Source organism: Diabrotica virgifera, chromosome 2 (genome assembly GCF_917563875.1).
Source record: "Diabrotica virgifera virgifera chromosome 2, PGI_DIABVI_V3a".
NCBI lineage: Eukaryota > Metazoa > Arthropoda > Insecta > Coleoptera > Chrysomelidae > Diabrotica > Diabrotica virgifera.
The window spans coordinates 25,110,220-25,135,332 of NC_065444.1; the positions used below are offsets into that span (position 1 = coordinate 25,110,220).

The 25,113-nt window shown below is 32.4% G+C and overlaps 1 protein-coding gene across 2 annotated transcripts in view; it reads right to left on the minus strand.

The window, feature by feature from the left end:
* LOC114326207 (LIM/homeobox protein Lhx5) overlaps nucleotides 1–25,113 on the minus strand; it is a 275,094-nt gene that overhangs the window by 224,368 nt on the left and 25,613 nt on the right. For both annotated transcript variants that reach the window (XM_028274485.2, XM_028274484.2), the window contains exon 2: nucleotides 4,736–4,931. In XM_028274485.2, coding sequence (XP_028130286.1) covers nucleotides 4,736–4,908 — 173 coding nt within the window. In that variant the 5' untranslated portion in view covers nucleotides 4,909–4,931. The remainder of the gene's footprint in view (nucleotides 1–4,735; nucleotides 4,932–25,113) is intronic.

Sequence of the window (25,113 nt, forward strand, 5' to 3'; positions counted from 1 at the left end):
TAACCCCAATTTTATTTTCAAATATTTAAAATAATTTCATAGATTAAATTTATTTTTACTTCAGCATTAAGAATATACTAAACATACAGACCACAATACATACAACCCCAATTTTATTTTCAAATATTTAAAATAATTTCATAGAATAAATTTATTTTTACTTCAGCATTAAGAATATACTAAAATAAATGGGTACTAAGAAGGTACTCATTTCTTTTCTTCCCTTGTTCTCCTTCTTGCAGAACTCTTAGGACGTTTCTTTCTTTTGGCATTCGTAAAACATGTCCAAAACATCAACTCTCTGTGCCCTGGTTTGATGTGTTATTTTGGGTCTTTTACACATCTACATTAGTTCCTGGTTTATTTTTCTGTGCCATTCCCCGTTCGCCTCCTTTATATCACCAAAACCTTTTCGCAAGGTTTTCCTCTCTCAAATCTCTAACTTTTTTCCTTCTTTCTGATTGATTGTCTAAGTTTCACATGAATACAAGACAGTTGGTCTCACTATTGTTTCATAAGTTTGAATCTTGTTTGCCCTGGACACGTTTTTCGCCTTCAACAGTGCCTTTAATGATCCTACTGTTCTGCTAACTGTCTGTCTGTACGTTTATCTAGTTCCTTCTCTTCACCTCCTCTATTTATAACTCTCACTCCAAGATACTCAAATTCTGTTACCTTCTCAAAATACTCTCTCGCATTCGTTTTTAGAGTGATCCATTTATTGTAGTTTTGGATTTTTCCTTTATATTTACCTATAGACAGACCATAATCTTCTATTTAGCGTTTTCTTCAAATTTTGCAAACATTTTACGAAGTTTTATTCTTGGAATACTAAGTCACCTGCGAAACCTATGCACTCTTGTCTTTTGTTTAAAATCGTGCCGCTTGTATGGACCTTGGCTCCTCTAATTCTTTTTTCTAGTACTAGGTTGAATAAGTCTGTTGACAAGGGTCTTCCTATTTTAATCTTCTATTGCCTTTAAACTGATTTGAAAGACTTCCTTCCTAATCATGACTTTATTGATTATAGCGTCATTTTAACTGATCGTACCTATCAGTTTCTCTGTTATTCTGGTATTCCTAGTGATCTCATTGCTTCCTCATTGCTGCGTTTAGTGAGATGGAGTCGTAGGACTATTTAAAATCAATAAAGAGCATTTGAAAATCTAGATTTTGTCCACAACTGATGTTTTGTAATAGTTTTAGTATAAAGATATTGTCGGTTGTTGTTCTTGCCTGAAAGAGCCTGGTATTCTCCTATTATCTCTGTCTCGTAAGTTTTAATTCTACTTGTTTAAGTATATTTTGCTAATACTTTATATACTTCTTCGGGAAGTGCGATTCCCCTGTAATTTCTACAGACAGTTTTATCGTCTTTCTTGTGAATTAGGCAGATAAGTGCTGTGTTCCATTGCTCTGTAATTTTTTCGTTGCCTCATATTTTGATAATAAGTCGAGCTACCTTTTGTGCAGTATATATCCTCCTACTTTTAATATTTTTGCTGGCACTCCGCTTTCTCATGCACTTTTATTAGTTTTTAGGTCTTGTATTACTTCTATTTCTTTCATCCCTGTCGTTTCTTGTATTTTTTTGTTCTGTTTCTTATGTTCGTTGTATTTTGTATTTCTGCTTCTGTTTGGCCTTTATCGTTTAATAATTTGCCGAAGAACTCTGTACAAAATTTTGTGGTTTAATTTATTATCACTATTGTCACATATTATCTTAACATACTAAGATAATCTGTGCTATTTTTTTTCACTCTTGGATAAGAAGTTTTAACTTCTTTCCGGAAATAGTTGTCTTCTGTACTACTTTAGTATTCTTTATTTTTGAGTTTTTTTGCTCCAAAGTTCTTGTGCAGTTTTCATGAAACCAGTGTTCTCTCTTTTCTTTTTCTGATTTTGTGATGCTAAACCTAAACTATAGACAAATTTAATAGAATCCAACGGGAATATGCCCAAAAATCAGTAGAAAGAGAGTCGGTAAAGAGATAGAATGCTCTAGTTAAATGATTACTATTTTACGCTTCACTAAACTCTAATGAAATTAAAAAACAACTTGCATAAAAATCTTGAATTCTGCTGATTTAATTCATAGAACGATTCCAAAAGATTCGATCACTGAGAAAATGCCCACCTCTACACTTAAACATATGATTTGAATTTAACACATAATTTTATGTCCAATTATATACATTACAAAATAAACTTGTTTTAAAGAAGTTGACTATCATCATCTTTAGCATTTTTTGCACGCTATGGACTTGATATGGAAATGTAAGTGTAATTAACATTTGTTTGAATTTTTTGCATCGCATTTACAGCCTGCAACATGGCACGCTGTATGTAATTTTTACATAGAACACATGTAATTTACGTAAGGTTTATGGTGGATTATTCTTCATGGTTTTTTGCTGGAATTTTTGTATGGTTCTGAAAAAATACATTTGCATCTCTGCATACCGTATATTATTGTCTCTGAGATCCATTGTTTCGAACGAACGATTACTTGCAGCACAAAAATAATTGCAAGAAATATTGCACGTTTGTCTATGGTCATCCTGTTGCACATATTATATTTTAATTAGTAAACTCATAAACAAAATACGGATACCTATTGTAAAAATTCTGTATAATGGACAATGAGATTATAGAATAAAATTAATACCAACTACAGTATAGTTTAAAAAACGTAGGCACTAAATTCAAAGAAATTGTGATGACATACTTCTTATCAAAGTGTCAATATCGTCTTGCTCAATTCGTTGCTATTGCTCTTGCACAGTTTCGCAGCTCTTCCCTTGTCTGGAACACTAATCCTTGCAGCCAGGGCCGCGTTTAGGTCAATTGATGCCCTAGGCAATTCTCTAGTAGCCGCCCTTCAAGCATGTACCATTTTTGCGAAAAAAAAAATTCAAGCAGATTTTTTTATTTAAATAAGAATACATAAAAATTAACATTCCAGTTCGATCACATCAAATTTCTCTCTTGATTTTTCTTTGGAAAAATCATCTATAATGTCGTCATAATTTATCTCTTTGTTACGTCACTTTCTATGGACAAAATCGACAAATTGTTAAGACGTTCTTGCGTCATACTTGATCGGAAATTATTTTCATGGCTATTTTAAATTCTTGACATTTTCGAAAATGAACTTTCAGCGGACACGTTGGTTGGCAACTGGGAGGCACAAATAAATGCGCAAAGCAATATCAAAGTTAGGGAAAATATCTTTCAAACCACTCTTCTTTAAATATTTAGATTTATGTCAATTATTGGTGATTGGTGATTTTATTGTGGTATCCAAATGAACCTTTAAGTGAATGCATTCATGTATGAATAATGTAGGTATCTATACTAGTGCAGTCAGTGAGGGTATTTGCCTCCGAATTCCATCCTACTACATCAATTTACTTGATATTTTCACTGTAAGTAGGGAATAGCTTAAGAAACAAAGTCTACGCTATATCCTATGACGCTTTTAACTTAGGGGTGATTCCCACCTGTTCTCGGGGGTGGAATTTTTTTTATCAAAATAACACCGGAATTGGTCAGAGAACCTAATTCTAAGCAATAGCTGTTTTATAAATTTTTTTGACAACTCAAAACTTTTTGAGTTGAGTTATTCATGGTTAAAAATTTGCCATTTTCATTGAAAAATGACACTCTTCGGAGACTTTTTTTTTGGAATACCAAAAAAATTGTGCATCTAACGAAAAAATCTATATAACACATTTTTGTAGTTTATGAAAAATCAGAGAGATTCAATTTTTCATAAATATTCTAGTTTTAATAAAAGAAGAGATGGTAGGTGAAAAAATATTTTTTTGGTGCATGCTCAAATCGGTGTATTCAACTTAAAATAATAGAGAAATTGTCGATTTTAGGGGTATAATACTACGAATACCTTTTGTAGTGCTTGAAAAGACCTTTAAAACGAGAACTGTTAAATGTCGGTTACATTCAAACTAAGCGAGATATGGTGCAAAAATGCTTATGACTAATGTATTTTAAGGAAAAATGAGAAGTATATTTAACCCCTCATCCACCAGAATTTAAATGCATCATTTATCTTCTAGAATACCTTCTACTATAGTGTTATTTCTATATTCAAAAAGTTGGACGGGTTTAAAATGAATGGCTTTTGAAAAGAATAAGATCAAATTATAGAGCGCATTTTTAAATTTCCTTAAAAATCTTCCTTTTTCTCCATGTAATTCGAAAGTGCTAAGAGATACGTAAAAAAGTACCTTACAAAAATGTAGGTTTTCTTTTAGATAACAATTTAATTTTTCTTTCATTACTGTATCTCATAATCATTTTCGAGTTACATGGAGAAAAAGAAGATTTAAAAAAAATTAAAAAGGCTCTCTATAATTTGATCTTATTTTTTTCAAAAACCATACATTTTAAACCTGTCCAACTTGTTGAACGTAGAAATAACACTATAGTAAAAGGTATTGTAGAAGCAAAACGATGCATTTAAATCTGGTGGATGAGGGGTTAAAATATACATACTTCGCATTTTATCTTAAAATAAATTATTCATCCTTTTTTGTTGCACCATATCTCGCTTAGTTTGAATGTAATCGAAATTTAACAGTGCGGTCGTTTTAAAGGTCTTTTCAGGTAATACTTACAAAAGATATTGATAGCATTATACCCTTAAAATCGACCATTTCTCTGTTATTAAGTTGAACATATTATGATTATATTACTATTTCTAGCCTTTTACCTGTAGAAATCACTCCTACAAAATAACTTGCTCTCCCTGGAAAAGCACTTATCAGTTAAAGGTGCGTGGCAGTCGAAACACCGGACGCATTCGGCGTGCCAAGTCCTGTCCAGGACGTTCAGTAGGAACTTGTCCAGGATAGGTTTGTCGCAGCCCGCGCAGGCTATCAGCATCCCGGCTGCTGGCTCACACCGACCTGAAAATAAAAGAAGATATTAGCCAATTTTATGAAATGGTTTACAGCTTTTAAGAACACTGTACCATGTAACTTTTGAATTTGAAGATTTTATAGTAACGTTATATCAATTTTTCTCTACCGTCTGGTGAATTGGTGAATTGGACCATAGGAAACTCAATGTAAAATTCTAAACTGTTGAATTCCTGCTTCCCTAATTATTTTACATCAAAAGACATTAGAAACTATTTGTAGAGGATTGAAATCTGTATCGAAAACAACTGTTAAAATTGTTCTACGAATTAAAAATATTCCAAAATTTTGTAAAAATGTAATACATTTTTCAGTTTTTCAGCCCAAAATTAGGTCACACACAGTGCAATAATGTGTCACAATGAAGTTATTATTTTCACATTTTTGAACTGTCAATATTTTTATTTTATCATTTATTGTTTAAAACAATAAAACAATACAGTTGATAAGATACCCTCAGTTGCGGAGAAAGTATTAATAAAGATTTTTTATTCAGTCAATGGTGTGAGCACTGTCAGTTAAATAGTAACGTGTGGCTTAACTTTTACACACATACCTACTGTGGCAAATGTAATATATTTTTCAAAATTTTGGAATGCGTTTAAATCGTAGAACAATTTTAACTTTTGATTTTAATACAGATTTCAATTCTCTACAAATATTCTTTCATGACTTTTGATATAAAATAATTAAGGAAGCAGGAATTCAACAGTTTAGAATTTTACATTTAGTTTCCTCTTTCCTATGGCCCGTTTTACGATTCACCACCCGGTATAGTAAAATAAAAAATCTACACGACACGTGAAATAGATGGAAGAGTCAATTTAGTTAACAAGGGGAGTCCGTTATATAGGGTGTCCCAAAAGTAGCGGAACGGTCGAATATTTCGCGAACTAAACATCGGATCGAAAAACTGAAAAATACGTGTTCAATCATTTTCAAAAATCTATCCAATGACACCGAACACCAATCCCCACTACACCCCCTGGAGGTGGGGTGGGGAGTAACTTTAAAATCTCAAATAGAAACCTCTAGTTGTTCTTGCAAATTTGAATTCGTTACGTAAAAGTAGGCAACTTTTATTCAAGACATTTTTTCGAACTGTGGATAGATGGCGCTATAATTGGGAAAAACGATTTATCCTGATACCATAGGTAAATTGGAGAAACGGTCTAATATCTCACGAAAAACACTTCCAAATGAGAAACCAAAAAACAGATTTTTCATATTTTTCGAAAACCAATCGAATAACACCAAACATGACCCTCCAACCCACCCCCTGGAGGTGGAGTGGGGGGTAACTTTAAAATCTTAAACAGCAACCCCCACTTTTTATTGCAGATTCGTATTCGTCATAAAAAATTAAGCAACATTTATTCGAAACATTTTTTAAAATTTCTGACAGATGGCGCTAATAAATCGTATTTTTCCATTTAAAGCGCCATCTATTAACAATTCTAAAAAATGTTTTGAATGAATGTTGCTCAATTTTTCATGATGGATCCGAATCTGTAATAAAAAGTGGAGGTTGCTATTTAAGATTTTAAAGTTATCCCCCACCCCACCTCCAGGGGGTGGGTTAAAGGGTCAACGTTTGGTGTTGTTCAAAAGGTTTTCGAAAAAGATTAAAAATCTCTTTTTTAGTAGCTCATCTGGAAGTATATTTCGTGAGATATTAGACCGTTTCTATAATTTACCTATGGTACCTATTAGGATAAATGGTTTTTCCCAATTACAGCGCCATCTATCCACAGTTCGAAAAAATATTTTGATTAAAAATTGCTTACTTTTACGTAACAAATTAAAATCTGCAAGAAAAACTGGGGCTTTCCATTTGAGATTTTAAAGTTACCCCCCACCCCACTTCCAGGGGGTGTAGTGGGGGTTGGTGTTTGATGTCATTGAATAGATTTTTGAAAATGATTGAAAATGTGTTTTTCAGTTTTTCGATCCGATATTTAGTTCGCGAAATATTCGACCGTTCCACTACTTTTGGGACACCTTGTATAAATGTAAACATTTCATTTAGTTATATAAACCAAAACTATATATTTCTGCTAACCTTTTATTAATAGATATCATATTAGTACGAAATATTTCATAATTTTTATTAGAATCCTGGACTATAATGAAATAGTGGTTGGTATTAACCAAAATAATCAATTTTGCTGATTAATATGTTGCTTGTTGTTGTTGATTGGTCATGGTTTTTGTTTTACTGTCAGACTTGTTTTACATCAACAAGAAGAACAAATAATTACAGTGGCACAAACAAGAATAGAACAAGTAAAAGAGTATTATATACCTAGGACAAATCACTTGATTAAATAAAGAAAATCAAACTCAAGAAACAAAGAGAAGAATAAGATTGGCCTGGGCATCATTCGGAAAACTGTCTTATATTCTAAAGAACAGAAAATACCCGCAATACCTAAAAACAAGAGTATTCAATCAATGTATACTCCCTGTTTTAATATATGGCTCTCAGACATGGACGTTTACAAAAGAAAATATGGAAAAAATAAAAATAGCAAAGACAGAAAGATCCATGGAAAGACAAATGCTGAATATTAAATTATCAGACAGGAAAAGAAACGAATGGATCCGTAACAAAACAAAAGTGAAAGATCTCTCTACCCAAGTAGCAAAGCTTAAATGGAAGTTCGCCGGACGGATGAAAGATGGACTAAGATGATTATACATTGGAGACCGTGGAACCACAAACGAAAAAGGGGAAGGCCACAGATGCGATGGTCGGATGACCTGAAGAAACACACTGGGTCAAATTTGATGCAAATTGCCCAAGATAGAGAGGCATGGAAGAAGGAAGAGGAGGCCTATATCCAAGGATGGATGTTTAGGGCTGATTAGATAGATAGATAGAATATGTTGCTGTCTTTATTATGACGTTTGCAATTATGAAAGCGTCGTAAATTATACAAAACAAACGAAACAATAACTGCGTAATTGCCGCCTTTTGTATATCCAAAAATATATGCAAATATTTTCATATTTATGTATCATTTAAACTTTTTCATCAAATCTTAAATATCTATATAACCAATGGATCATTACAACATGTACGAATAGGTACTTAACCTATCAACAATTCCTCAACCGAACATTCTCGCAACGAAAAGAAAAAAAGAATCAATGTCTAAGCGGCTTGTCGAGTCCTACGCAATCTGACGAATATAAACGATATTGCCTAACCTATATGCATAATAATGAGCCGTTCTTTTGAAACAGATATTAATACAGAACTTTATTTAAATCAAACATTGGTTGTCTTGTTACATCTTGATAAACGAGGAGAGGTGTTGAAAACGCCATAAAAAATGCTTACTCCATTGAAATGTTATATTTTTAGGCCTTATAGAGAACTGCAATTTTATTTTTTTGTTGTGTTGGAGGTGTCCCCCTGGCCACCATCTCTGAAAAAGGGGTGCAAAGGGTATCGCGCTGTATCTAGTAAATTAGCAATCCTACAGAATGTCATCAAAATTTCACAGAAACCTGAGTTAACTAGCGGAACAGCCTACTGCTATTGGCGATCGTTTTTTCGTCTCTTTATATGGTGGAAATAAATATCATTCTCTGGACAGCATGAGATACAAACGATTCGCCAAGACAGTGACCAAAAATACATTTAACTTATTATCGCTTCCTCCGACACAAGATGCAAACCTTTTTCACAGTCTTTGAGTTTGTTACTAGATACAGTCGTGGCTCGGCAAACACTGTCATCCTAAACATTGAGGCTGGAAAAATCATGGAAAAATTAGAATAACGATCAAAACTACCAAAACACCAGCAAACCCCGAACTTCTGAAATTAATTTTCTGATAAAACCCAGATAAATTAAAAAAATTAAACAAGATTTTTAGTGAAAATTATTTCTTGAAAAACCCTCTATAATATTGCTCTAATGACATTGTATTGGCCAAATTATCAATTATTATTATATTATCAATAACATGGCCAAACTCTTTAAAAGCCACAACCTTAATCTGGAGATAAAAATAAGGCTCCTACGATGTTATATCTTCTCAATATTGTATTACGGAGTTGAATCCTGGTCACTCACTGAAGCAATGGAGAAAAAACTTGAAGCCTTCGAGATGTGGCTATACAAACGAATCCTAAGGATATCATGGACGGACAAGATAACCGAGACCGTATTACGAAGAGTGGGCAAAGAAAGAGAGGTGATGTATACCAGTATACCATTAAAAGGAGAAAGTTAGAATATCTCGGACACATAATGAGAAACGGAACTAAATACAAATTACTGAAGGTAATCCTTCAAGGTAAAGTATTCGCAAAGCGAGGAATTGGGAGAAGAAGACTATCATGGTTAAAGAACCTGAGGAAATGGTTCTCTACAACAACAACTAATCTCTTTAAAGCATCAGTTAATAAAATAATTCTAGCCAGAATGATCGCCAATATTCGAAACGAATATATAGGCACTAAAAGAAGAAGAAGACATTTTATTATAAAATAACCAGATGAAATGTTTTAGGGCCCAAAAGAAGATTTGTTCAAAAATGTTTAATTATTTTTGTTTCTAACTTTTTTGTTTTTCTTTTTACGATAAAAAACTAATGGAAATGAAGTTATAGAAAGTTTAATTGCCTACAAATAATGTCTTCTAAAATTTTCTCTATGGTTGCTAATTTAAAAGATATACAGTGCTAAAACTCGTTGCACCTCTTTTCCCAACATGTTGGCAGGGAGGCAAGGGTGGCAACCTAAAAACTTGAATTTAAACTTATACCAACCCCCCGCCAAACATAAAAAAAATAAAATTGCGTCCTCTCAAAAATACAACCCTATTGTAACTTTTCAATGGACTAACTAAAACTGGTCGACCTGACTGCCACAAATGCATATTTTGACATAAGTGAAGGTGACATTTCTCAAGGAATTTAACTGCAGTGCTCCTCTGGTTTCTACAGCATTCGAGTTCACGATTAAACAATTACTATCTACACTCAGTTATTCTATCTAGGTCAACCAACGAGTATATAATTCACTTTATAGAACAAAATTTCCGTAGCACTGAGATATTTGATGATTTTATGAATATCAGCTAGAATATATAATAATTAATCTGTGGAGTAATAGGGATGAAGTTATAGTAGCGCGAAAATTGAGACTATTTTAGGCCTTGTAGGTATCTGTTTTTGTCCCATTTTAAGGCTGTATACCCCAGGCTGTGGGTGAAAAAACGTGATATAATTCAGGAATTTTTGAAACCTATCAGGTGTTGTAAAGGACGATGCCAGGAATAACTTATCCTCAAATGTAACCAAAAATTTTGTGCGGTTTTTTATTTATGACGATTTTCATTTGTTAAATTTGCAATTTATAAAGATTTTTAATTTTGCACCTTAGGATATTCATTTTAGAGAAAAACTTTTAAATAGAAAATTGTAGTAAATTAAAAAACCTACAACTTGAGCTATGGAAAGCTTAATTTCGTTAATACGTTATTGCAAAAGAGCCTGCGAAAGGTCCAAAATGGCCGTTTTTTGCAATTGCTTTATTTATTGTAAAAATAACTTTTATGTATTTTTTAAGGCTTTAAAATGAAGATCTTTCAGTATTAAACATAAAAAAATTTGTAGTGCCCGATTGGTGAACTTGTTGCTTAGATATTATAATTTGTTTATCCCAAGAGGTCAAATGTCCAAGGCTATAACTTTTTGAAAAAAAAATAGTACAGAGTTAATTCAAGATCCCCTCTCCTTCTAAAGACTTATATTTTTATATTCTGATGTAAATAAATGCGTATAACATTTTTCAACCTCTTATTTCGGGTTTGAAATAAGGGGGCAAATTTCGTTATAAACATTTAGAACTGAAGCCGCCCCTGTACATCCTATGAGTTTCTAACTTGCAGGTTATTGTTGCTGAAGACAAAATAAAGATTCAAAACCAAATAAAAATTGTCTACGACCAACTGAAGCCGAGATAATTGTTTTTGTTTTCTTAAATCGTAGTGACTTTATTTATAACAATTAAGAAATTATTTTACAGTCATTGACTAAAGAAAGACTTATATTATCTTAAAATAAAAATTATTTTAACCGAAAATTAAATTTAATTATTAAAAATGATTTTTAAAGTGTAGTGGAGATTTATTTTTCGTTACGACTGTGATTTATTGTGTCGGTTGCCCTTAGCAACGGCTAGCAACTTATAATACATTGAATCACGATTTTTGCTTTAAATTTTAAAGCACCGTTTGGATTGACATGAAATGTGGCAAACACATAGATAACATGTTAAAGAATAAAAATTATATTGGGCCTCTGTGTGCTTTTGTCCTAGGGGTGAGTTTCACCCCTTATAAGGGGTGAAAAAATATATGTTCAAAATAAGTTCGTAAATGGATAAAACGTCTAATTCTAAGCACCTTTTGTTCTATAGAATTTTTTCACCAAGTTAATACCTTTCGAGTTATTTTCGAGTAAATACCTTCATTTTTCAACAACAATGTACATACAACAACTCATGTATTATTTAAATGATCTGTAAGTATCATCGGTTCAAAGAGCTTATTAAAAAATTGGTTTTAAAGTAAATCTGTTTTAATTTTTAAATTTGAAAAAAATGTTTTTTTTTAAATAACTTAAAATTTATGAATGTGACCAAAAATCACAAAGAGTAAAAAAATGAAGTTTTTGCTGTTATGAATATTTCGTATTTTTTGCTTTTTTTGGAAGGCAAAAATTTGTTAAGATATGGCTGTTCTAAATTTGCATACACTCGTGATTATTGACTAGTTCAAGTCCTTTTAACTACAGCCCCTTCAAAAATAAGCACTTTGAACCGATGAAACTTACAGAAATAAACGACACATACATGAGTAAAACAACATTGAAGTAAAATGGATTAATTTCATTTTTGATGCTAATTAGGGGGCGACTTTCCCGAGTTTTTTGACCAAAAAAAAAAGAGATCAACTTTATTTTCAGCGTAACTTGCTTACTTTTGATGCTATAAACTTTTTTTAAAAACAGATATAGGTACATATTTTTTAAACACTTTAAAAAAGTTGTAATGATTTTTCTCCAAAAAGTGCATGATTTTTTCGTTATTTCACGTTGAAATAATTCACTTTGAAATTTGGCGGATATGAACCTATTTTTCATTAGCTAGAACTTTGTTTCTACTAGGTCTAGAGATTTCATGCATAGATCATTTTTTTCAATTTTTAATTTGCTATATTTTTGTTAAAACTCTTTTTTTTCAATAAGATACTTACTTTTTGAGTTATTTGTTAAAAACCGCCTAAAAACGTGTCTTTTTGTTGTTGAAAAATGAAGGTATTTACTAGAAAATAACTCGAAAGGTATTAACTTGGTGAAAAAATGCTATAGAACAAAAGGTGCTTAGAATTAGACGTTTTATCCACTTCCAAACTTATTTTGAACATATATTTTTTCACCCCTTATAAGGGCATTATAAGGGACACCATGAAATGGTGATAATTGAGTAAGTATACAATTTTTATATTGCCTGTATCAAAGGTGCTAAAGAATCTACGTGTTGCATAAATTTTTAATAATATCTTCCTCGTGTTGCAAAATTACTATAAAAATAAATAACTCAGTTACCATAATATTAAAAGTTTTATTAACAGTGGTGATATCTATGAATGATTTTAATATTTCCATGCTGCAATGAATTATAAAGAAATGCGTCTCTTGTGAAGGCCGTTCATAATCAAGTCTCACTTACGGACTAACGTACAACACAGATAGTAAACCGTTAAAGGTATAAGAATACATATTAACACCGCTAAAGACGTTAATCCATCATTTAACGATGACAATAAAAGTATCCTTCAAATCTTTAAACATTTTTTATTTTTTACAGAGTATAAATTTCTGTAACTAAACGTAAATCATTCTGACATTGATTATAAATATTTTGGTCAATAAATTACATTTTATAGAGGCTGTAAAGGTCTGCAACTATTTTAAATGTACTAAAACTTGTAAAAGCCAAGTGTTTCAATACTCGAGTAACAGCTAATAAAAATTTAGAATAGTCGAAACATTATTTCATGTAACAGTCAGTACACAATGTGACCCCTGATAAAATACTCCACATTATTTATGACATCACCCAGTACTTTTTGTGAATTATATTACAATAAATTATAAAAATTTGCGAGGATCTGTCTAGAGAAGCAAACATGTTTGAACGAAAGCCACAGAACTCCTTCAGTAAGAAGTCAAACTTTTTTAGAATAATTTATAATGGACTTCTGACTGACTTTATTTTAATTGTTTAGAGTCAAGATACGCTCAACATATCGCTGAAGAACAAGTTAGAAGCCTTTGAACTCTAGCTTTATAGAAGGATCTTGAAAATACCTTGGACAACCCATACCACCAAGAAAAATGTCCTGAGGAGAATAGATACAGATAGGAAGGTGCTAAAGATCAAATTAGAAAAGTTAGCTACCTAGGACACATAATGAGAAACTAAAAGTACCGCCTCACACACAAGATTGAAGAAAGCGGGGTCCGGTAGGCGCCAGAATTCATGCCTTAAAAATATCAGAGACTGGACCGGCAAAGACAACGTCTTTGTTTATAGCCGCATTGGACAGAGACATACTTGCCAATGTAGTCGCTATCCTCCACTAAAGGAGATATTACCACAAGAAGAGTCAAGATTCACAAAAAATTGGTGGCAGTACACCACCAATTTGGTGTGGCATCACTAAAGATGCTATGAAAAACGAGGTTCACAAATGGCTGATAAAGAATCATCAAAATAAATGGAGAACCACTCAAGGGCAAATCCAGACTAAAAAAATAATGAAGAATATTGATAAAAAACTCTCGAACAGTTTATTGAACCTCAATAAACGAGAGATCAAAACGGTCACTGAAATGGTGACTGGACATTGCCGTTTAAGAAAATCACCTATACAAACTAGGTAATAGTCCTGTCGCCAGGGGGGTACAACGGCCTCCTTAATTCAGATGGACTTACCCAAGTTTTTTTATGTATTTTAACCCGTAGAACACGAATTTTTTGGGTAACAGTTGATCCGGATGTCGATAAGATTGTTATAAACAAAGAACTTGAGGAATTACATAACAGCCATTTTTCGCAAAACAAAACATTTTTTTGTATTTTTTGGGTGATTCTCAGCACAAAATGGTTTTACAAGTTTTTTAGTAGGATTCGTAGTTTTCGAGATAAACGCGGTTGAACTTTCAAAAAATCAAAAAAGTGCAATTTTTGAACCGGAATAACTTTTGATTAAAAAATAAAATAGCAATTCTGCTTACTGCCTTTGAAAGTTCAAGTCAAATTATATCGGTTTTAATTATTTGTATTGCTAAAAATTAATTTTTAATTTGTTAAACAAAGCTATAAACACATAGTGTTTCCCGTGCCCAATGCATGCCTTTTAATGTACGTAATATATGTAGAAATTCTGTATGTGCGCCTACTCTTTCGATTTCAAATTAGAAATGCATTGAAAACATCATTCAATCACTATGTGTTTATAGCTTTTTTTAACAATAAAAAAATTAATCTTTAGCAATGAAAATAATCAAAACCGATAGAATTTGACTTGAGCTTTCAAATGCGGTAAGCAGAATTGCTATTTTATTTTCAATAAAAAGTTATTCGGGTTGAAAAATTACAATTTTTCGATTTTTTGAAAGTTCAACCGCGTTTATGTCGAAAACTAAAAATCGAAAAAATCGTTTATGTCGAAAAAATTTCTAAAAAAATTTTTTGCTTAGAATGACCAAAAAAATACAATAAAAATGTTTTGTTTTGCGAAAAATCGCTGTTATGTGATTCCTCAAGTTCTTTGTTTATAACAATCTTAGCGACATCCGGATCGACTGTTACCCAAAAAATTCGTGCTCTACGGATCAAAATACATACAGAAAACTTGGGTAAGTCCATCTGAATTAAGGTGGCCGTTGTACCCCTACTGGTGACAGGACTATAAGGTGAATGAACCATGGTGCAGAAAGTGCGAAATGGAAGAAGAAACTGCCATACACATACTATCCCATTGCAGTGTGCTAGGTGATGTAAGGCAGGACTTCACTGGTCAAATGAGGTTTGAACCAGAAGAGATCCTCTGAAAACTACCAATAAGAAAACTGTTGGCCTTCGTTGAGGCCACAGGACTTGTTAAAGTTTAAGGAGAAGAGCAGGGTTTGGTACAAAGGTCTTATGACCAAGTGCCAGAGACTAACGAGTCTCGTCTGAGTTAAGAAGAAGGAGAAGATCACCAATGTGGTGTACTCTTGTGAGTACGAGGTATGTACTCTTATACCGAATCAAAACGAGGAAAATACAGAAATTCAAAAAATCTCCGTCATGGTAAAAAACTGTGAGTCAAAAGAAACCACCACCAGGTAAAGACGAAAAACACAGAAAAATAGTAAGAAATGTTGGATCTGAAGATATACAAGATATAACAGAGGACGAACTAAGAAACAAAATGAGCACTATACGTATTGTGAATATCACTGTGACTAACAAACTGAATAGTTATTAGTCTCGGGAACATGCAGAATTTAGAAAAGGTAATATAGAACCATAGATCATGCACGTAAGAAGAACACTAATTGAAAAATCAGACAAATACAATACTCTGAATAGCTATGGTAGATTACGAGAAGACATTTGACTCCATACAAATTTGGGCAATCTTTAATATTCTAAGCAACAATAAAGTTGATGACCGATATACAAAAATCATTAAGTATATGTGTATATGACACATAAAAACAGAAGAAAAACAGAAATGATAAAACTACAGAGCAAACGAGCAAATAAAAGAAGTAGATGCAGACCTCAAACAAGATGAACTGTTGACATCAAGTCAACGGCTGGATCACGAATGGATGATAAGAACAACGAACAGAAATGAATTGGTTCACCTAAGGGCGGCCTTACCTCATACATCCGACAATGGAAGAAGTAGCTCTTGTTGATGATGATGATGATGACTCTTATACCTTTTAATAATGAAGAAACCATACATTGCTCCTAAATAGTCTTCGTCTTTTGACTTACTGCAGAAAATAATAACCTTCTTCGTTTGAAACAGGACCAAAACAATAATTGTTCTGAATCTATTTTCTTGTGACATCTTAATCCAATTTAACGATTGTATACTGTTTTACATGCTTGGATTTATAATTAGGAAAATTTTATGATTATGTTGGAAAATTTAGCAAATTAGTAAATTAAAAAATAAAGGTGGGTTAGTGATTACCACGAAAGACACTTTTTAGGTTGTAGAAAACAGAGAAAATTCCTTGTTCTTCGCAACTGGTGACTTCAAAAAATATGTGGTGTGTGAATGCTAAAATAGTCATTGATTGTTCTGTCTGTAGTAAATAATATTTCTTCAGGTCATGTTTTCTCTTTATGTACTGAAGTAGTAAACTTCAATTGTCACGGTATCGAGCTCATTAAGATGGATAGCCATGAATGCCTATGGTTAGACCATACGCACTCGAAAACAGAGGACTGCAAAAGAAAATGCTACTTTAAAAAGGCATGAACTAGCTAAACATATATTATGTATTTACAACATCTCAAAACAACAACTTTTTTTCTTCTTTTTCTTAACATTTATTTATTAGATAAGTACTAAATTATGTTGTTAAATGAATTTTAAAAAAGCTACTTGATGAACGGTTAGTTAGAAGCTTGAAACAGTGGTGCCGTGGTTTGTCTGTGCAATGACTAAAGTTTTTCATTGCTGAGTTTTGAATGAAGGTCTACATAGAAAGATTAGATGGACCATTGTTCTAATCATTGTTTGTTAATGTAATTTTCGACATAAGTATATACGAGTTGTTCCGTCCCTCCACATATTTTTTCTTTTATATATCTAATTAGTAATTAATATCCTTAGTTTTATTTTTATTCATTTTTTATTTTGTTTAAACATGTGTGTGTATGTTCCAATACGGTCCTGTAGGCGCCACCCCAAGCTAAAAGCCAGTTAAGAAATAGCTTGGCTTGTCATGCATATACACGCGTTGATTCAGATATGTGTAGGCATTCTTTGTGAAACGACACAGTTTTGTATAGTTTTAAACGAAACTAGTGCCAAAACCGCCACCCAGCCTTAGTCGACCAAGAGAAGAAGAAGAAGACATCATACAAGGTACTGTACTTATACATAAATACACAATTTAATTGAATAATTTTGTCTTTAACCCTTTTTTCACCTTTTCAAATAAAACCAGCACCTGTCTTATTAAATGTCTTATTTATAATTACTAGAATCTGTAATTACAATACCTGTTCCTTGGCACTTTCTTTCCATGGTTTTAGTGTTTTTTCCAGGAATATTTTAAATAGGGTAGGGCATGTGAAGCAGCCCTGTAGCAGTCACTTTGTCATCTTAAATGAACTGCATATTCTATTGCTCGTTTTGGTAGGTACATTGTTATTCTTGTACTGTCTTGTAGTGCTTTTACGGCTTTTATTAATATTCGTGGAACTTCGATTCTGTAGTAATATTATTAGGTTTGTTCTAGCATTAGTTTCAAACGGTTTGAAACCATCAGCCAATAGTGGACCAGCGCGAGTAGAGGGGATAGCACTGGTGACTGTATTATGTTTTCTCACTGACCAACTGTTTGCTGACGGTTTCTGACTATAGTATTTTTACTACAAAAGCGATATTATGTAGGTCAAAATTTTTGACGTAAGAGAACTGTCAAAACATTAGAATATGACTTTTCATTATTGCCATATTTATTATAAACATGGCAATAATGAAAAGTCACATTCTAATGTTTTGACAGTTCTCTTACGTCAAAAATTTTGACCTACGTAATATCGCTTTTGTAGTAAAAATACTATAGTTTGACTGTTTGCTAGAACAAACCTATTATCTATAGGTAGTTTAACCTCTAAGATATTTAATAGAACTTTGTGATTTAATGTACAGTTACGGTCATTGAATTGTTTACAGGCTTACGTATCTAGGAGCCGATTTTTTAAATTATTACCTCGTTTAAACTCATCTTTTACGTCAAATAGTGACGTTAACAGTGGTGTATCTAGAATAGGTTATTTAAAATTAAAAACAAAAATAATATAAAAATATATTTTACAAAGTTTAACTAAATGGAAAGTATAGAAAAAAGTTTTTTTGAATGGAATGGATTATGGTCTTAATAATGAAAACAAGGAAGTCTGGTTTTATGGAAAATACCGATTTTATTTTATATCTATCCAAAATTATCCAATCTTTGTTTGATTTTCCATATGCACATATTATATGACTCATGTCCAAATCTGCAGCAATTTGTCTTAAAAACCAACCTTCTTCGAGTTTGGCAATTGCTCTTGCTTTTGTGCGTCATTAAAATTCATTATAACCATTTTGGAGGAGTTTGATATCGTTATTTTATATTTCAACACTCGCGAAATTTTTGGCAAGCATTGACTTAATGACTTTGACATTTATGAAATCCGTACGACACTGCAATTTGACAGTATTACAATATAAAAATTAAGGTGTAAACTATTCAGTGATCGTAACTGTACCTACTTATGGAACAAGGCACTCTGGTTCAGTAGATCAAAGGATAAAAAATACCGAAACGATTGTAGAAATAAGAAATAGTTCTTGGGAACTTTATAGGTAACGACACCGTAAACCTGAACTTTTTCTGTTCCCATATTTGTTATTTTTTGTGGCCGGTATTCAAACGTGAAGGAAAATGCACGCATCAATGAAAGTAATCTTCAATTTTTTATCGACGTTTTTTACACGGCGGTAAAGTGACAATGATACTTGATATTTGTGTCAATAGCATGAAAATCCTTCTTTAATTTTTTATTTATTTACGATTTGTCATACTTTTAATGGTGAGATCAACCAAGCGGCGAAAGAGTGACGGTTCATGGGATTTACATCAAAAAAACGGCCAGCTGACGCTTGCGGCTGAGATACCGTTGAAAAATTGTCGAAAAAATGCCTAAGACAAGAGACACTTATTTAAGTGTGGAATTTTGTTAGTTACAGCGAAATCAGATTAAATGTGACTAAAGGATTCGGTCAGAGCTCGTTTTTGTGCCCTTTATCTGAAAATTTTGATGGACAGCCGCGGTTAAAGACGCCGTTTTCTGTTTGTTTTTGTTTATACCATATTTTACGATTTAATGAGTAAATCGAGCTTTAACCTGTAGTGTGAGGCGATTGTTTGGGTAAAATTATCGGTCAGATAATAAATAGAATACTTCAAAGCATTGAAAAATAAACATTAGCTTTATACGTTTAACCACAACAAAAAATACGAGGAAAATACACAGATGGATTTAATACTAATTATAAAATAACGTACTCACATCTTAAATCAATGACGTAAACACTAACTAACCTCCTGACAGATGGCTTGAACATTTTATAGGTAATTTTTTTTTGTTAAATATTTTAATGCAAAAACATATTTCGATGACTCACTGAAAGTATTAATTGTCTAAAAAACACAGTAATTAATCTAGCTTTTCTGTATTTATTAAAATAAAAATCATTATAACAAGAATGGAAGGATTGTTTGTGTGCCTTCTTAGTTCTGAAAAAAAGATGTGATAAAAATTAAACAAATTACAGAATCTTGATCAAAATTTATAATCGAGTTAAACAAAGAGTAAGAAACATGAAAATAAAAAGGTTTAAAAAAATGATAAAACAAAAAAAAAACTGACAGGCACTATAGTTGGTACAGTGTAGCAATGGTAGTCAGTGGCAACATTTTTACCATAAATTGATTCCACTTCGCTTATGTCGTCTTCTACCTCATCAAACCATTTCAAAAGTTCTAATAATAAAACACTGAAAACGTTTGTTTTCTATACTTCCAGAGAATTTATTATAACTAAGTGACTACAGCTGTTTCGGCAAAGTGCCTTTCTCAAGTGATATAGTTTACAATGTGTTTGCCTTTTTAAGTCTTCAACTGAAGAGGTTGAGGAGTGGGGAGCTGTTTGTCTCGAGTTGGTCATTCAGAATTATATCTGTATTTTTCAGTTTATTAATTTCCATAGATTCTAAAAAAGATAGCTTAAGGCCTTTATTTTGAATATGCAGAATTTGAAACTCTTCATTGAAAGAATGATTATGATCTAGAAGGTGAAGTGCGTATGTAGAAGTGTCTGTTTTTCTATTTTTGAATGCCCTTTTGTGTTCTGCTATCCGTTTGTCAAAAGTTCTGCCAGTTTGACCGATGTACGTTTTCGGACAGTCACCACACGTTAGTTTGTACACACCACTCTGCAGTTGCTTTCTCTTTCGGCTTTTATTGTTCTTAATATATTTGCTTAAGTTGTTGTTAGTTCTGAAAGCTGGTGTTATTCCTTTCTTTTTTATGTATCTGGCTATTTTTGTTGTTATCTTGCCAGTATATGTGAGAGAGCAGAAGGTACTGGGTTCTTTCTGTGGTGGTGGATACACTAATTTCGGGGCTTTCTTATGGAGTTTTTGGTTTAAAATTTTGTTAACTCTTTGTTCGTTATAGCCGTTGTTTACTGCTATTTGTTTAATGATGTTTAGTTCTATCTCGAAGTTATTTTTTGTCATGGGAATTTCTGTCAGTCTATGTATCATGCTATGGTAAGCTGCTAATTTGTGTTGTGTAGGATGGGATGATGAATTGTGTATAGTTGTGTGTTGTGTCAGTATGGGTAGGTTTATGATATACGGAGAACTCATGTTTGTTGTGTAGTCTGGAAATCGTTACATCTAGAAAGTTTATGGAGTTATTCTGTTCTGTTTCTATTGTAAACTCAGTATTATTATGAAGTGAATTAATATATGATAGAAATTTGTCAAGTTGTCTGTTAGTTCCTGTAAAGCATACTAGTATATCATCCACAGGGATTTAGAACCCAGGGTCCTGCCTACAATAATATGTAATAAAACTGAGACGCGATCAGCGTTCTAATGCTAATGCTCCGTACGTATAGATAATTAGTGATAATATGGAATTTACACGTTGTATAATAGTGAGAGTTGTACTTGTTGTTTTCGCGATTCATGATAAACAAAACAGTGTAGAGTGTGTAAAAAATTTATGGGGAGGCTGAGCCTCCCTTGCCTCCTCTGACGCGCCGCCACTGGTGACCACTATGATACACGACTGCTAAAATACTTATATTACAGTCGTAGTCTCTATCTAAATTGAAGATAGTCGTACTGAAAAACTACCTATGAAACATAAAGTACAACAGGTTTGTGGTTTATGTTTTTGTCGAGGAATCCAAAACATATCGTGAGTTTCCCGCACTTCCAATGAAGATGTTCTTGAAATGATGAATTCAAAACGCCTGCCCATAAACATTATAGAAACCTCTAGATATGGTGTAGGTATAATGATACTGATGCCGCACATACGAAAGAAATTGGAAAAGGTAGTTTTAATGAATTGTATAATATACATTAATTTTTATTATATAATCAATATCTCTTAATAGTAATAATCTCGCTATTGATAAAATTGAAGAACGAATTATAATCAAACAAGTTTCTCTAACCGTTAAAATAATGAAAGACAAAATTAAGCCATTAAGATTATTAAACGCCAAAGATAGAAGCCAACGAGTCTTTAATTTCACTGTTTTATAGCTGATAAATAATTAAACGGTAACAGCTAGTCAACTATAGTTTGATGTAATAAAATGAATGAAGTAATTGGTCATTTAGTTAGTTGATGGTAGCCTAGGTTTTTTTATATACAGTAGAACGTCGATAATCCGGACGTCAAAAATCCGGACCGTCAATAATCCGGATTTGTATCTAGCAAAAATATCTGATTCTTTTAAAACAATTTTTTAAGAACTTCCCTGCGAAAAACGAACCTCTATTGCAATTCAAAAATATTTTACACATTTTTTTAAAAGCCCAAATAGTGTCTGACGTTTTTACTGTACACATGGTGCTATTATAAATTAATTACCATACAGTGTTTAATCATAAAAAAATGTTTTGATTAATTTCACCTCTAGACACTTTACTGTACAAGAGAAAACATAAAATTTTAAAACGTTTGTTGTACTTTAATGTGTATGCTGGCCTTTTTTTGAGGTAATTTCGATAATCCGGATAATTTGATAATCCGGATGGGGTCCGGTACCAATTAATCCGGATTATTGACGTTCTACTGTAGTTGTAATGATACAGGAACCATTACAAGATAAAACAAAAACACAGGAAAAAGGAACACTTCTTTCATTCCTAGTTTTTTTATAGAATAAAAACTTATTTTTGTTAAATATCCAACAGAGCTATAAAAGTACAGTTTTTAAGAAAAATTAAAAGAAAAAAAAACGCCATACATCCATTTCCTTAGCGCTTAATCCGTTTTTGCATTGATTATAGACACGGATATATAATGTTTAAATATCCGTGTCTATAATCAATGGTTTTTGTCATATTCTGCCCATTTCAATGTTTTGCATCTTATAGTGTGATACTTTGACCATTATGTTTTAGATATGTATTTATTTTCCTTCATTTGCTGATATCTTTGTGAAACTATATTATTATTTAATCTGCTTAGAGCTCTTTTCCTTGGGTTATTATTTCTGTAATATTCAGTTTATCGGTTTCTTCTTTACTAATATTTGCTCCAAAATAACTATAGTCCATTGAAATGTTACATTTAGAGTTGCATTTCTTAGAGGAGTCAATTTTATTTTTTTAATGTGTAGGTGGGTTCAGTAGAAGCTTAAGTTCAAGTTTTTGGGGTTGGCACCCTTGTCCCCCGGCCGCCATCTTGGAAAAGGGGTGCAAAGGGGTTTCACGCTATATCTCGTAAACTACCAACTCTAAAGGAAAATCTAATAAAACATAAAATGTAGCAAATTAAATTTTCTATAATTTTTTTTCTATTACTTTTTATCGTCAAGTTACCAACAAAAAAGATTATAAACAAAAATAAGTAAACATTTTTATCAATGTTGTTCTGAAGCTATTTTCTTGTGGCATTTTTATAATCAAGTATATTCAAATGAGAAATAAGCCACAATTTTACCTAAAAATGATTTTATTAACGTTTCGACGCCCAAGTCGGGTGTCGTTGTTAAAATACAAAATAATACTGAATAGTATTATTTTGTATTTTGACAACGACACCCGACTTGGGCGTCGAAACGTTAATAAAATCATTTTTAGGTAAAATTGTGGCTTATTTCCCATTTGAATATACTTGATTATTTTTATCAAGTTTCCTTTTGTAGGTTATAATTTTTTTTCGGTTCATTTCACAATAAAATAACATCATAGCGATTTTATAGAGGATTTTTCAACGAACAATTTCCACTATAAAGTTGTTTAATTTTATTTATTAGGTTTTACAGCGCTCCAAACTTGACCATATTCTAGAATTTTCATAGGAATACAATAAAAACAAAACCTTAGGCTTACTTTTCTATCTATATATAGTTATTTTCCTAACAAGTGCAAAAAATCATTCTTTTCCGCACGCGACTGCAGTTTGCCGAACGACGCGAAGCGGGAGTTCGGCAAGCAGTCGAGTGCGGAAAAGAGACTTTCTGCAAGAGTTAGGAACAATATTTTTTCTAGAGTCTTTAAAAAATTACCAAATTTAATCTTAATCAATTAATTTAATTAATATGAAAAAACATACACAAATTAATTCTTTGACAAGATTGTCAAAACCAAACTTTCAATATAATTAGTTAGCATGACGACGATCTTGGTTTCCATGACGATGATTCAAAACGACCGTTATTGTCTACCGATTTGACTTTCGAATATTATGTCAAAATAATTTTATTTCATCGAATTGTCGCGTTAATTTCATTAAAACAGGAACACAATAAGATATATTTGAAATAAATTAGTAAATAATATCTAAATATTAGTTTATTGCATGTATTATAATTACTTTAAGGCCATATTAACATATCTAAATTAACACGCGTGCGGAAAAGTAAAAACCGCGTGCGGAAAAGTAACACGCGTGCGGAAAAGTGAAAGTTTCTAAACTAAAGTGCGTGCACGAAAGTAGGCATTTTTGCACGCTCGTAGAAAAAGTATTTATTTATTATGATTTTAACATTCCTATGCTATTATTAAGCTATTTTTGACTCTTTTCCCCGCCACCTATCTGGTAGAGTCTGGAGGCGCGTTTTTTGTGTGGTATCCCCCATAGGCCTAATCCACGGAGAATTTCTAGGCAAAATAATATTATTTATTATTATATATGTTGAAAAAGATCTATCCTAGTTATTATTTTTTCATTTTTTTTTTCAATGTTCCAGGCTGCGAGTCAAGATCTGAATCAGTATCCGAGGTGAATTTTTGTGGTATGTATAATGAGAGTTAAAGTTGGCGTCATTGTCGGTAATTCATCTTCCAATTCATTTTCTTTAATAATTAATGTTGATATGTCCACGATGTTGCTGCAACTTTCACCTCACACTGCTGAACATTTAAGGTCTGATTTTCGGCAACCACATTCACTTCCAGTTTCCATTGCATCTGCAAAAGATGAATTTAATAAGCTCGGGGGTACTGGAGCTGGAGGCTTGGAAGTTGGGATTGGTATCCAAAATTGTCCATGCTTTTACCAGCCCTAATCTTCTAGATCACAATGTTTACCAAGCCATGACTGAATCTGGTGATACACTCGGAGTCTGTGGAAACGGGCTGCATCGTGGATTGGAGGAAGTGAGAAGAGATTAAATAATGTATTTTTTGTCACTGTTTTAGCGAATCATTTGTATCTCAGGGTTTCCAGAGAACAGTCTTTATACCCGCCATATAAAGAGACGAAAAACGTTCGCCGACAACAGTGAGTAAAGATGTCTCGACTTTCCCACTGACAAAATAATTTTCTCCAGAGGTTTCTTACAAATAAAATAACCACGACTCATGATGCGCGCTTATAAAAAACACAACATGCTTATCTAATCACAAAAATATAAATTTTACCTACAAGACTCTCAATAGTATTATCTATAAAACTCAATAGCTATTTGTATAACAAGGGAGGAAAGTGCTACTTTTTCTCCCGAGAATGAAGTTTACTGCCCGACGCGTAGCGGAGCCTCAAATAACAAGTCATTTTTTCATTTTTACTTAATGTATTTATGTAACTAACCAACAAAA